Consider the following 12,360-nt stretch of genomic DNA (forward strand, 5'->3'; position numbering starts at 1 on the left):
TACGGCCTCCTCCACGTCTCCTGATGTACTGGCCTGTCTCCTGGTAGCGCCTCCATGCTCTGGACACTACGCTGACAGACACAGCAAACCTTCTTGCCACAGCTCGCATTGATGTCCCATCCTGGATGAGCTGCACTACCTGAGCCACTTGTGTGGGTCTCATGCTACCACTAGAGTGAAAGCACCGCCAGCATTCAAAAGTGACCAAAACATCAGCCAGGAAGCATAGGAACTGAGAAGTGGTCTGTGGTCCCCACCTGCAGAACCACTCCTTTATTGGGGGAATCTTGCTAATTGCCTATCATTTCCACCTGTTGACTATTCCATTTGCACAACAGCATGTGACATTTATTGTCAATCAGTGTTGCTTCCTAAGTTGACAGTGACTTCACAGAAGTGTGATTGACTTGGAGTTACATTGTGTTGTTTAAATGTTCCCTTTATTTTTTTGAGCAGTGTACATTTGATATGAACATTGTCATGCGCTGATCCCATATCTCCAGATATGCTGAACAAAAATATAAAAACGCAACTTTCAAAGATTTTACTGAAATTAGAAAATCAGTCAACTTAAATACATATATTAGGGCCTAATATATGGATTTCACATGACTGGGAATAGAGATATGCATCTGTTGGTCAGCACGTACCTTAAAAAAAGGGCCTCAATCTCATCACGTTATTTCTGCACATTTTAATTGTCATAGATAAAATGCAATTGTGTTCATTGTACGTAGCTTATGCCCAGGGATGTAAACAAATTGGGGCACAAAATGAGAGAGAAAGAAGCTTTTTGTGCATCTGAAAATTTTTATTTCAGGTCATGAAACATGCGACCAACACTTTACATGTTGCATTTATATTTTTGTTGAGTGTACTTTTGCGAACAAGCTTGAGCACAGTGGATGTAGTTTACAATCAAAGTTGCCTGCTGCAGTATATCGGAGGCATGTGCTCAGCTCTTTTGCCACCAGTTGCTCTCAGTGGCAAAGGGAAGCACATTCACGGCCTGCCCGCCGTAGATGGAGCCCCATTTGTGCAAAAGCCCACCATTCGATCCCATATGGAATCTGTTCTTCGTCAATATAGCCATAGAGAACACTTAACATCCCCTGTGCAGTTTCATGCTCGGGAATCATGAGACAGAGAATATGTCCTGGTGAATATTATCCCCCAACACGTATAGCGAACAAAATGCAATGCATGGGCTAAAGGTCGACCGATTATGATTTTTCAACGCCGATAGCGATTGGAGGACCAAAAAAAGCAGATACCAAATTAATATATGACAATTACAACAATACTGAATGAACACTTATTTGAACTTAATATAATACATTAATAAAATCAATTAAGCCTCAAATAAATAATGAAAATGTTCAATTTGGTTTAAATAATGCAAAAACACAGTGTTAGAGAAGTAAAAATGCAATATGTGCCACGTAAGAAAGCTAACTTTTAATTTCCTTGCTCAGAACATGATCATACGCAAGCTCCTAAGTTCCTTTAGACATGAGTCCGCAATATTCCCAGTTAAGAAGTTTTAGGTTGTAGTTATAGGAATTATATGACCATTTCTCCTATACCATTTGTATTTCATATACCTTTGACTATTGGATTTTCTTATAGAAACTATAGTATTGCCAGCCTAATCTCGGGAGTTGATAGACTTGAAATCATAAACAGCGCTGTGCTTCAAGCTAAGAGCTGCTGTTTGAATGAATGCATACGAGCCTGCTGCTGCCTACCACCGCTCAGTCAGACTGCTCTATCAAATCATATACTTAATTATAATAAACACAGAAATACGAGCCTTTGGTCATACAGTGGGGCAAAAACGTATTTACTCAGCCACCAATTGTGCAAGTTCTCCCACTTAAAAAGATGAGGTCTGTAATTTATCATAGGTACACTTCAACTATGACAGACAAAATTAGATTTTTTTTTTCCTCCAGAAAATCACATTGTAGGATTTTTCATTAATTAATTTGCTAATTATGGTGGAAAATAAGTATTTGGCCACCTACAAACAAGCAAGATTTCTGGCTCTCACAGACCTGTAACTTCTTCTTTAAGAGGCTCCTCTGTCCTCCACTCGTAACCTGCATTAATGGCACCTGTTTGAACTTGTTATCAGTATAAAAGACACCTGTCCACAACCTAAAACAGTCACACTCCAAACTCCACTATGGCCAAGACCAAAGAGCTGTCAAAGGACACCAGAAACAAAATTGTAGACCTGCACCAGGCTGGGAAGACTGAATCTGCAATAGGTAAGCAGATTGGTTTGAAGAAATCAACTATGGGAGCAATTATTAGGAAATGGAAGACATACAAGACCACTGATAATCTCCCTCGATCTGGGGGTCCACGCAAGATCTCATCCCGTGGGGTCAAAATGATCACAAGAACAGTGAGCAAAAATCCCAGAACCACACGGGGGGACCTAGTGAATGACCTGCAGAGAGCTGGGACCAAAGTAACAAAGCCTACCATCAGTAACACACTACGCCGCCAGGGACTCGAATCCTGCAGTGCCAGATGCTTCCCCCTGCTTAAGCCTGTACATGTATAGGCCCGTCTGAAGTTTGCTAGAAGTTTGCTGGATCATTTAGATGATCCAGAAGAAGATTGGGAGAATGTCATATGGTCAGATGAAACCAAAATATAACTTTTTGGTAAAAACTCAACTCGTCGTGTTTGGAGGACAAAGAATGCTGAATTGCATCCAAAGAACACCATACCTACTGTGAAGCATGGGGGTGGAAACATCATGCTTTGGGGCTGTTTTTCTGCAAAGGTAACAGGATGACTGATCCGTGTAAAGGAAAGAATGAATGGGGCCATGTATCGTGAGATTTTGAGTGAAAACCTCCTTCCATCAGCAAGGGCATTGAAGATGAAACGTGGTCTTTCAGCATGACAATGATCCCAAACACACCGCCCGGACAACGAAGGAGTGGCTTTGTAAGAAGCATTTCAAGGTCCTGGAGTGGCCTAGCCAGTCTCCAGATCTCAACCCCATAGAAAATCTTTGGAGGGAGTTGAAAGTCCATGTTGCTCAGCAACAGCCCCAAAACATCACTGCTCTAGAGGAGATCTGCATGGAGGAATGTGTGAAAATCTTGTGAAGACTTACAGAAAACGTTTGACCTCTGTCATTGCCAACAAAGGGTATATAACAAAGTATTGAGATAAACTTTTGTTATTGACCAAATACTTATTTTCCACCATAATTTGCAAATAAATTCATTTTGTCCGTCATAGTTGAAGTGTACCTATGATCAAAATTACAGGCCACTCATCTTTTTAAGTGGGAGAACATGCACAATTGGTGTCTGACTAAATACTTTTTTGCCCCACTGTATACATGGTCAAATCCGGAAACTATGATTTCGAAAAAACTAAACGTTTATTCTTTCAGTGAAATACGGAACCGTTCCATATTTTATCAAACGGGTGGCACCCATAAGTCTAAATATTACTGTTACATTGCACAACCTTCAATGTTATGTCATAATTATGTACGATTCTGGCAAATTAATTACGGTCTTTGTTAGGAATGAATGGCCTTTCAACAGTTGGCAACGAGCCAGGCGGGCCAGGCATATACCCCGACTCTGCTTACACTGAATGCAAGAGAAGTGACAATTTCCCTAGTTAATATTGCCTGCTAACCTGAATTTCTTTTAACTACATATATGCAGGTTTAAAAATATATATACTTGTGTATTGATTTTAAGAAAGGCATTGATGTTTATGGTTAGGTATATTATTGCAACGATTGTGCTTTTTTCACGAATGCGCTTGGTCAATCATCACCTGGTTGGCGAAATTGAAGGCTGCGATTCGATCAATTAACAGACACCGCATTGATTATATGCAATGAGGAACAAGCTAGTTAACCTAGTAATATCACCAACCATGTGTAGTTAACTAGTGATTATGTGAAGATAGATTTTTTTTTTTATAAGATAAGTTTAATGCTAGCTAGCAACTTGCCTTGACTCCTTGCAGCCACAAGGTCCTTTTGATGCTGCACTCGCATAACAGGTGGTCAGCCTGCCACACAGTCTCCTTGTGGATTGCAATGTAATTGGCCATAACGGATTGTTATGAAAACTTGAAAATCGGCCCTAATTAGATCGGCCATGCCGCCCATTTGAAAAGCATAAACTGCGGAGTTTGAGTCGTTCAGGCAGAGTTTCCTCTTGACTGCTAGCAATACCATAAATTCATATTTTAACAGTGATATCTGACAACGGTATTGATGTGTGTTTCTGTGCCTCTGCCTCCCCACATATTGTTTTCACAATATCAATTGTGGCCAGAAATATCAAAGACTGCAAAAGTGTGTGGCTTCATAGTGTAGTGGGCCGAGCCATTCACTGTGGGAATTATTCAAGTGCGGCTTTTTCCCATGATCTAAGCACTCTCTGGTTGAATTTGATATTTTAATAATTTTCATTTAGATTTCAGGTTGATAATACATATAGAGAACAGAAATTCAGAGAAATGCAGTTCCCTGCAGTACGTCTTCTTGAGGTTAGTCTAGGGTAAATGTATCAGCAGCAGAGCTCAGAACATATTTCATTTGGGTACAGACAGTTCCATACTTTATCATGGTCACCAGAACTGGCCGTACCAACTGAACACCAGCAATCACCATGCCAAGTCACCATAACTAATTTTTATTTTATTTTTTTATTTCACCTTTATTTAACCAGGTAGGCTAGTTGAGAACAAGTTCTCATTTGCAACTGCGACCTGGCCAAGATAAAGCATAGCAGTGTGAACAGACAACACAGAGTTACACATGGAGTAAGCAATTAACAAGTCAATAACACAGTAGAAAAAAAAATGGGCAGTCTATATACAATGTGTGCAAAAGGCATGAGGTAGGCGAATAATACAATTTTGCAGATTAACACTGGGGTGATAAATGATCAGATGGTCATGTACAGGTAGAGATATTGGTGTGCAAAAGAGCAGAAAGGTAAATAAATAAATAAAAAAAAAATAAAAAAAAAAAAAAAAAAAAATTAAAAATAAAAAAAATATTATATCTTAGCTACACTATATTCTACATGAAATCATTTGGGATTAAGTCTAAGCCTTAGTTTACATTACTGTGAATGATACACCTCATTCAAATGAGTGCTCCTTTTTCGGTCCCTTTAAATTCAGAACAATGTTGTCAGGTGCATGTATGTTCAGGTATGACAAAGACTTCTTTCTATGAGAAGTCTTTGTCGGTTCAGTTCTGAGTCTCGTGTGATCCCCGGTTGACCGCAGAGAGGTCTTAACCTGAACTGGTTGGCAGTGCAGAGATGCAGGGGACAGGGAAGGGTGGTGGGTAGTGAATCTTCCCTCCGTCAAACACACTGGCCTCACAGCTGCTCCTCACACTATATCTTAGACAGACAGACTAAACAGGTGCTGGGAGGGGAGGAATAGGGGGCTGTCTGTCTCTTGGTGTGTGTGGCGAGGCGACCATGTTACAATAAAATACGACAACGTGAGGAGAGAAGGCAGTTATCCGAGTACAGCAGAGATGGAGAATAAAGGTGACGCCACAGTCAGACAACCCTAGACCGACAGGGCCCCCGCCACACAGACCGACAGGCCCACCCCGCCACACAGAGACCGACAGGACCCCCGCCACACAGAGACCGACAGGGCCCCCCCCCCCGCCACACAGAGACCGACAGGACCCCCGCCACACAGAGACCGTCAGGGCCCCCCCGCTTACACAGAGACCGACAGGGCCCCCCGCTTACACAGAGACCGACAGGGCCCCCGCTTACACAGAGACCGACAGGGCCCCCCGCTTACACAGAGACCGACAGGGCCCCCCTGTGCAGGGCCCTCCGCTTACACAGAGACCGACAGGGCCCCCTGTGCAGAGCCCTCCGCTTACACAGAGACCGACAGGGCCCCCCGCTTACACAGAGACCGACAGGGCCCCCCGCTTACACAGAGACCGACAGGGCCCCCGCTTACACAGAGACCGACAGGGCCCCCGCTTACACAGAGACCGACAGGGCCCCCGCTTACACAGAGACCGACAGGGCCCCCGCTTACACAGAGACCGACAGGGCCCCCGCTACACCTATCAGCACACACACACTTCTTGTTTGAACAGATATCTGTGACAATATTGTCAAGGTGAATGCACCCATTGTTTCCCGGCTTTAAAATCCACCTGCTGCCATTACTGTGTTAACATGACAAGCCGAGAGAAGCAGTAAGAGCTGCTAGAGTAGCAGTAATACTGAAGGGTCCATATGGTAAATGACCCATACCAATGCCATGACACGAGTCAACAGCTTCTGACACCTACATGGAGTAACATAGCCATAAAGTTGGAATTACATTCTATTCCTATGAGCATAGCACTGTGGTGGTATACTATGCATGCATACCCATAATTTCAGAGTGACAACTAAAAATACAATTTCGTAACATTAAACATTCTTGAAAATGCAAGTGTCTTACACCCTTCAAAAGATTAGAATATTGGTAATCAAACTACGTTTTCCAATTTAAAATAGCTATTACAGAGAACAAATACCATGCTTTTGTTTGAGAAGAGCAATCGACAACAGAAACATTTTCCGCCATGACAGTTTTTACACATTCACATCTGAAGGTAAAATTATGACTTACATTCTGATATCTTGCTCTTATTTCTCTTCCTCTCTTCCCAGTGATCAAATGAAGTGCCATTTTCTTTGATAAAATCCATTTTTATAGCTTAAATCGAAACATTTAGTAACCTGTTTGTGCCGTGAATTCCATCTCTATCAATTTTAAACGGAGCATTCGAAGTATTTACACACGGTAAAACATTGTTTATCTAGTCATGGTTGGTTTCAGTGCATTCCTCTGGATGTTTGCAACACAGCCAAACGTCATTGTTTTTTTTGCGGGGAGTATTGACCGAAGCGAACTGATTTGAAGACAACGAGCAATGACTACCTGGCGCACCAATCATTTTAGCGAAGCTTCGTTGATGGACTGTATTTCTGCCCAATGACCACTGATCGTCTTGAAATCTAGCTGGGTAGATAGCCAATGAGCTGAGGTAAACGCCTGTATGTAATGGTTTTGGGTTGGAGCGCCATTCCTTGTTTGATATCGCATGCGTAACGATATCTCATCCATTCTCGCCTTGACGATGAGAGGAGTTGCTGTGAGGCTTGTTACGCGCAGCTGTATTTCGGAAAGTTTTATTTTCAACGATTTCATTGAAGATATCATGGCGAATAAATCAGGAAAAGCGAAGTCAAAGTCTAAATGAAAGTGAAAAGTGAAACAGATTTTTTGTTTGAGGAATCTGAGTGTTATGATTCAAACAGGAACTGAGTTTCTGCAAGGACAGGACATATTTCGGGACGGGTAAGTGCTAATGCACTTGGGGGGGGGGGGCAAAAAAATATAATTTTTATTTATTTTTAATTTGCAAAGAAATGTGTGGTTTGTGTGTGTGTGTGTGTGTGTGTGTGTTGGTTTGTTAATTGATGGGAAATTATGTAAAATATATCACTAGCCACTTTAAACAATGCTACCTAATATAATGTTTACATACCCTACATTATTCATCTCATATGTATATACTGTACTCTATCATCTACTGCATCCTTATGTAATACATGTATCACTAGCCACTTTAACTATGCCACTTTGTTTACATACTCATCTCGTATGTATATACTGCACTCAATACCATCTACTGTATCTTGCCTATGCCGCTGTGTACCATCACTCATTCATATATCTTTATGTACATATTCTTTATCCCCTTACACTTGTGTCTATAAGGTAGTAGTTTTGGAATTGTTAGCTAGATTACTTGTTGGTTATTACTGCATTGTCGGAACTAGAAGCACAAGCATTTCACTACACTCGCATTAACATCTGCTAACCATGTGTATGTGACAAATAAAATTGGATTTGATTTATATATATATATATATTCCATGTCAGAGATATATATATTTTCCATGTCAGATTATAATTTCCATTTTTTTATTCAAATGTAATGGAGAACAGCAAACACACATGGCCACTGCGCCTGCTACTCCTCTTCATTTCCATATGAAATAGCCATTGGGTGCTGGGGGCGAGTGCAGGCCCACAACAATGTCCGAAGTTGAATGGAACAGCACTTCACCTTAGTGACTGTTCCCTCTGCTCTATACAATACATATATGTTTATTTTATGTGATGATAAAAGGTTCATACAATACAAATATTTTTTAAATGTTTTCTTTCGCAGTGATTGCGACTCTGACTGGGAGCTGCCCGCTCTACCTCTGCCCCCAGTGGTGTTCATATGCCACAGTTCATTACTGCAGGCATGACTGTGCCTCAGGGCCTAAAGGGCACAGCATGGAGGCGTCGTTGTGTTCTGTGTCGCATGAACTGCACCACTTGTTTAGTTTGCCTTTGCTTTACATCAGAAAGAGACTGCTATGGGACATGGCACAGGCAGTAAAATATTATGACGAGGACTTCCAAAGGGTGTACTGTTTTTTTTAAATATTTATTTTCGAATATTTTTTGGGTGTGTGTGTGTGTGTTAGAATTGCTTTTTGATATGTTGTAAATAGCTTATTTGCACTGCTGTATATAGTTATAGGTCATTTCACCAAGTCGGCCACTTGGGTACATTTGGGCAACTTGTGTGGGACACCTGGGTGACTTCATGCTAAATGTCATGTAGCTCACCCATTCCTGAAGTTATCAGTCTGAAACCTTGCACACCTACAGTTGCCCTCTTGTGTTATCCATCAAAATTATATCCAGCATCCTATCTGACTGTGTGGCTATTCTAGTACATGTGAAAGATGCTACAACAATAAAAAACAGAAAACGTATGCTCTTTCTTTCTCTTTTCTTCCACCAGATCTACTGTGTTATATTCTCCTACATTCAATTAACATTTCCAAACTTCAGAATGTTTCCATTCAAATGATACCAATAATATGCATATCCTTGCCTCTGGGGCTGAGCTACAGGCAGTTAGATTAGGGTATGTCTTCAGGCGGAAATTGAGAACAAAGGGATGCAGCCATAACAGGTTAAGCAAACCAGGTGGCATAATTTTCTTGTTTTTGTATTTAAAGATAGCCAGGGGCACACTCAGACATAATTTACGAAGGAAGCATGTGTTTTTTGTGAGTCCCTCAGATCAGAGGTAGTAGATGACCAGGGATGTTCTTGACAAGTGCGTGAATTGGACCATTTTCCTGTCTTGCTAAGCATTCAAAATGTAACGAGTACTTTTAGGTGTCAAGGAAAATATGAAGTAAAAAGTACAGTATTTTTTTAAAGAATGCAGATACCGGACAGATACCAGAAAAAAAAAACTTAAGTAGTACTTTTAAGTATTTGTACACCACTGCTCAATTGAGATCATTTCCACACTGCCATGTAGGGCTGTACGATATGGACAAATAATCTAGGACTTATTTTTAACCAAATGTTGCAATTGTGATTTGACTTGTGAATTAGAGCAAAACTGATGGAATCATGGAAACAGAATGACTATTGTAATTATATAGCTAGAACATAATAGTGGACACTTTGAATACAGTGTTGTTTGAGATGACAAATTCAAATGCCCGGGAGGAGATATTGTGACAGGGTAGGAACGAAAGTGTTGATAAGTGTTTCCTAGGGAACCCTATAATCTTTGGCTACATTTAATTTTCTCTTAGCTACTTCATGTTGCGAACATATTCTTGCTTCACATAACCCTCTTTGATTTCCTCTCTGTTGCACAAACATGCCAATTTAGGTCTACACAATCACTGGTATTATCAGGCTGTATTAGCTAGCTACTTTTGCTCTTACTCAGTACATTTATTAGTTAGCTAGCTATTAACATTAGCGGCTAACAATCAGTGACTCAAGATTTAGGGCAACTTGCTAAGAAAAGACAAACTAATAGTGTCATTATAGGAGGCTAGTGGATTTATATTAAGCAGCAAAGTGAAAACAGCATCGTCGTCATCAACATTGTTGCATGTGGGCTCCCGAGTGGCACAGTGGTCTAAGACACTGCATCTCAATGCAAGAGCACGTCTGGGACCTATTGGATCGGAGGGTGAGGGCTAGGGCCATTCCACCCCCAAAAATGTCTGGGAACTTGCAGGTGCCTTGGTGGAAGAGTGGGGTAACATCTCAGAGCAAGAACTGGCAAATCTGGTGCAGTCCATGAGGAGGAGATGTACTGTAGTACTTAATGCAGCTGGTTGCCACACCCGATACTGACTGTTACTTTTGACCCCCCTTTTGTTCAGGAATACATTATTCCATTTCTGTTAGTCACATGTCTGTGGAACTTGTTCAGTTTATGTCTCAGTTGTTGAATCTTATGTTAATACAAATATTTACATGTTAAGTTTGCTGAAAATAAACGCAGTTGACAGTGAGAGGACGTAAAAAAAAAAAAAATCGGAGTTTATATTGTCATATCGCCCAGCCCTAATGCAGACTGAACACAAGTGTCTCGTGGTTCAGGATCATCAAATGCGCTCGAGTGACAAGGGGCGTGGCTAGGTCTGTGTGGAAAGTGGCACGGAGAGAAAGAGCAGAGAGAGATGACTCAAGTGACAAAGTAAACTATAAAAATTGAAATTACACATGGCGTGTCACATTTAACAAACCAAACATTCAAATACCGGCATAGAAGGTAAAGTAAAAACCCAACCCGGTCCCTGCATCAATACCGGTATATAGTAAAATACAGTATACCGCCCAGGCCTACGTCACACAGCAAACACTGACTGGCCAGGCCATGTAGTGCGGTTCACTTTTTTACAAAGCAATTAAACCTATGGGGGGCTAAATGAGTTGGATTAGAAACTCACAATACAAACACAATACACTTGAGCTCAAGAAGAAGCGGGATAATGAGGAGATGACTTTATTGTCCACAGAAATTAGCATGCTGCTTCATCCCAACGACAATAAGACAATCTCGGATGGGGCACCACCCCACCATAAGTCTGCACGGTACAGAGATCCAGATAACTGGGCCTAATTCCAACTGTAATGTGTTCTTCTCATTGACTACAACTCCCAATCCAAGCCTAATAAATTAGACTGGAGCTCAACTATACCCCCATCAAGCAGGGACTGGAGATCACTCTCTACATACAGTTTACAGAGGAACAGTCTAAATCCAACAGTTATGTGTTCTGCCCTTTCAGTCATAGCAGCAAAAACAGGTTTCGGTTTCTGTGTGAATTAGAGAGGAACAATGGTAGCTTTAGGCAAACTGTACAACCCCACAAGAAGAGATGGAATCCTGACACACACTCGAGATGGCAGCTGGTGCCTTGCACTCCCAGCTCCACTGTTTTTAATAAAAGATCCCATGTTCCATCATAAAAGAAGGGGTGAGGGAGAGATGGAGAGTGAGGGAAAAAAGAGGAGTTTAGACAGCAGAGTGGTCGTGTAATTGGTGTAGTTTAGACAGCAGAGAAGTTGGTGTAGTTTAGACAGCAGAGAGGTCGGTGAGGTTGGTGTAGCTTAGACAGCAGAGAGGTCGGTGAGGTTGGTGTAGTTTAGATAGCAGAGAGGTGTAGTTTAGACAGCAGAGTGGTCGGTGAGGTTTGTGTATTACACAATCACCACATTCCAGCATCCATTCCCTCACACCTGTCTGTGCCTGCACTTCTCTGCCTCTGTTCTTTCTCTGTTTCCAACACAAAAACACCTGCACCACATTTCCTCCATATCCGCCTACCCTCTCAGTTCCATGTTAACACAAACACTTCTCTACAAAACATTCCAAACAAACAAACTCCTCTTCCAAAGACACCAATACAAAAGCAGGTCCTGTTAGGTCCTCTGTTCTCCCACGCCAACAAAAACAAATAGCACTATCCTGAGTAGGCTCCTAAACAGTCAAACTCCTCTTCCAAAAACAAATGCAAAGTCAAATACAAAAGCTCATATCCTCAGGTTCTGTACATGCACCTGTCCTGTCCTTAGACTCACCGGTGTTGTGTTGAGCAGGTTGCTGTTGGTGTTGCTGGGGCACTGTCTCAGCATTGCTGGCGTTCTGTCCCATGCTACCCCACGCCCCTGTCCCACCAGCCCCTACCTCTCCTGGGGTCCACGGCAGGGAGGAGGGATACAGACACACTGAGGAAAAAAATAGATCCCAGCTACGATCCTCGCCAACAAACACAACCGCCTTAACAGTCCTGTAACCCAAGACACTCCTACTTCCTCAGCTCACATCGTTCTCTACCTCTTTCTCTTTCTTTCTAGTCCTGCCCTTCCGTCTATTGCTCTGTGTGTTTTGGTCTTGCTCTCTCTTACACACTCGCTAACTCACTC

At 41.8% G+C, this 12,360-nt stretch overlaps 1 protein-coding gene across 1 annotated transcript in view; it reads right to left on the reverse strand.

The window, feature by feature from the left end:
- LOC115128539 (phosphatase and actin regulator 4A-like) overlaps positions 1 to 12,360 on the reverse strand; it is a 58,565-nt gene that overhangs the window by 25,146 nt on the left and 21,059 nt on the right. The window contains exon 3 of the mRNA XM_065018135.1: positions 12,016 to 12,162. Coding sequence (XP_064874207.1) covers positions 12,016 to 12,162 — 147 coding nt within the window. The remainder of the gene's footprint in view (positions 1 to 12,015; positions 12,163 to 12,360) is intronic.

The sequence above is a fragment of the Oncorhynchus nerka genome, linkage group LG4, assembly GCF_034236695.1.
Source record: "Oncorhynchus nerka isolate Pitt River linkage group LG4, Oner_Uvic_2.0, whole genome shotgun sequence".
NCBI classification, from domain to species: domain Eukaryota; kingdom Metazoa; phylum Chordata; class Actinopteri; order Salmoniformes; family Salmonidae; genus Oncorhynchus; species Oncorhynchus nerka.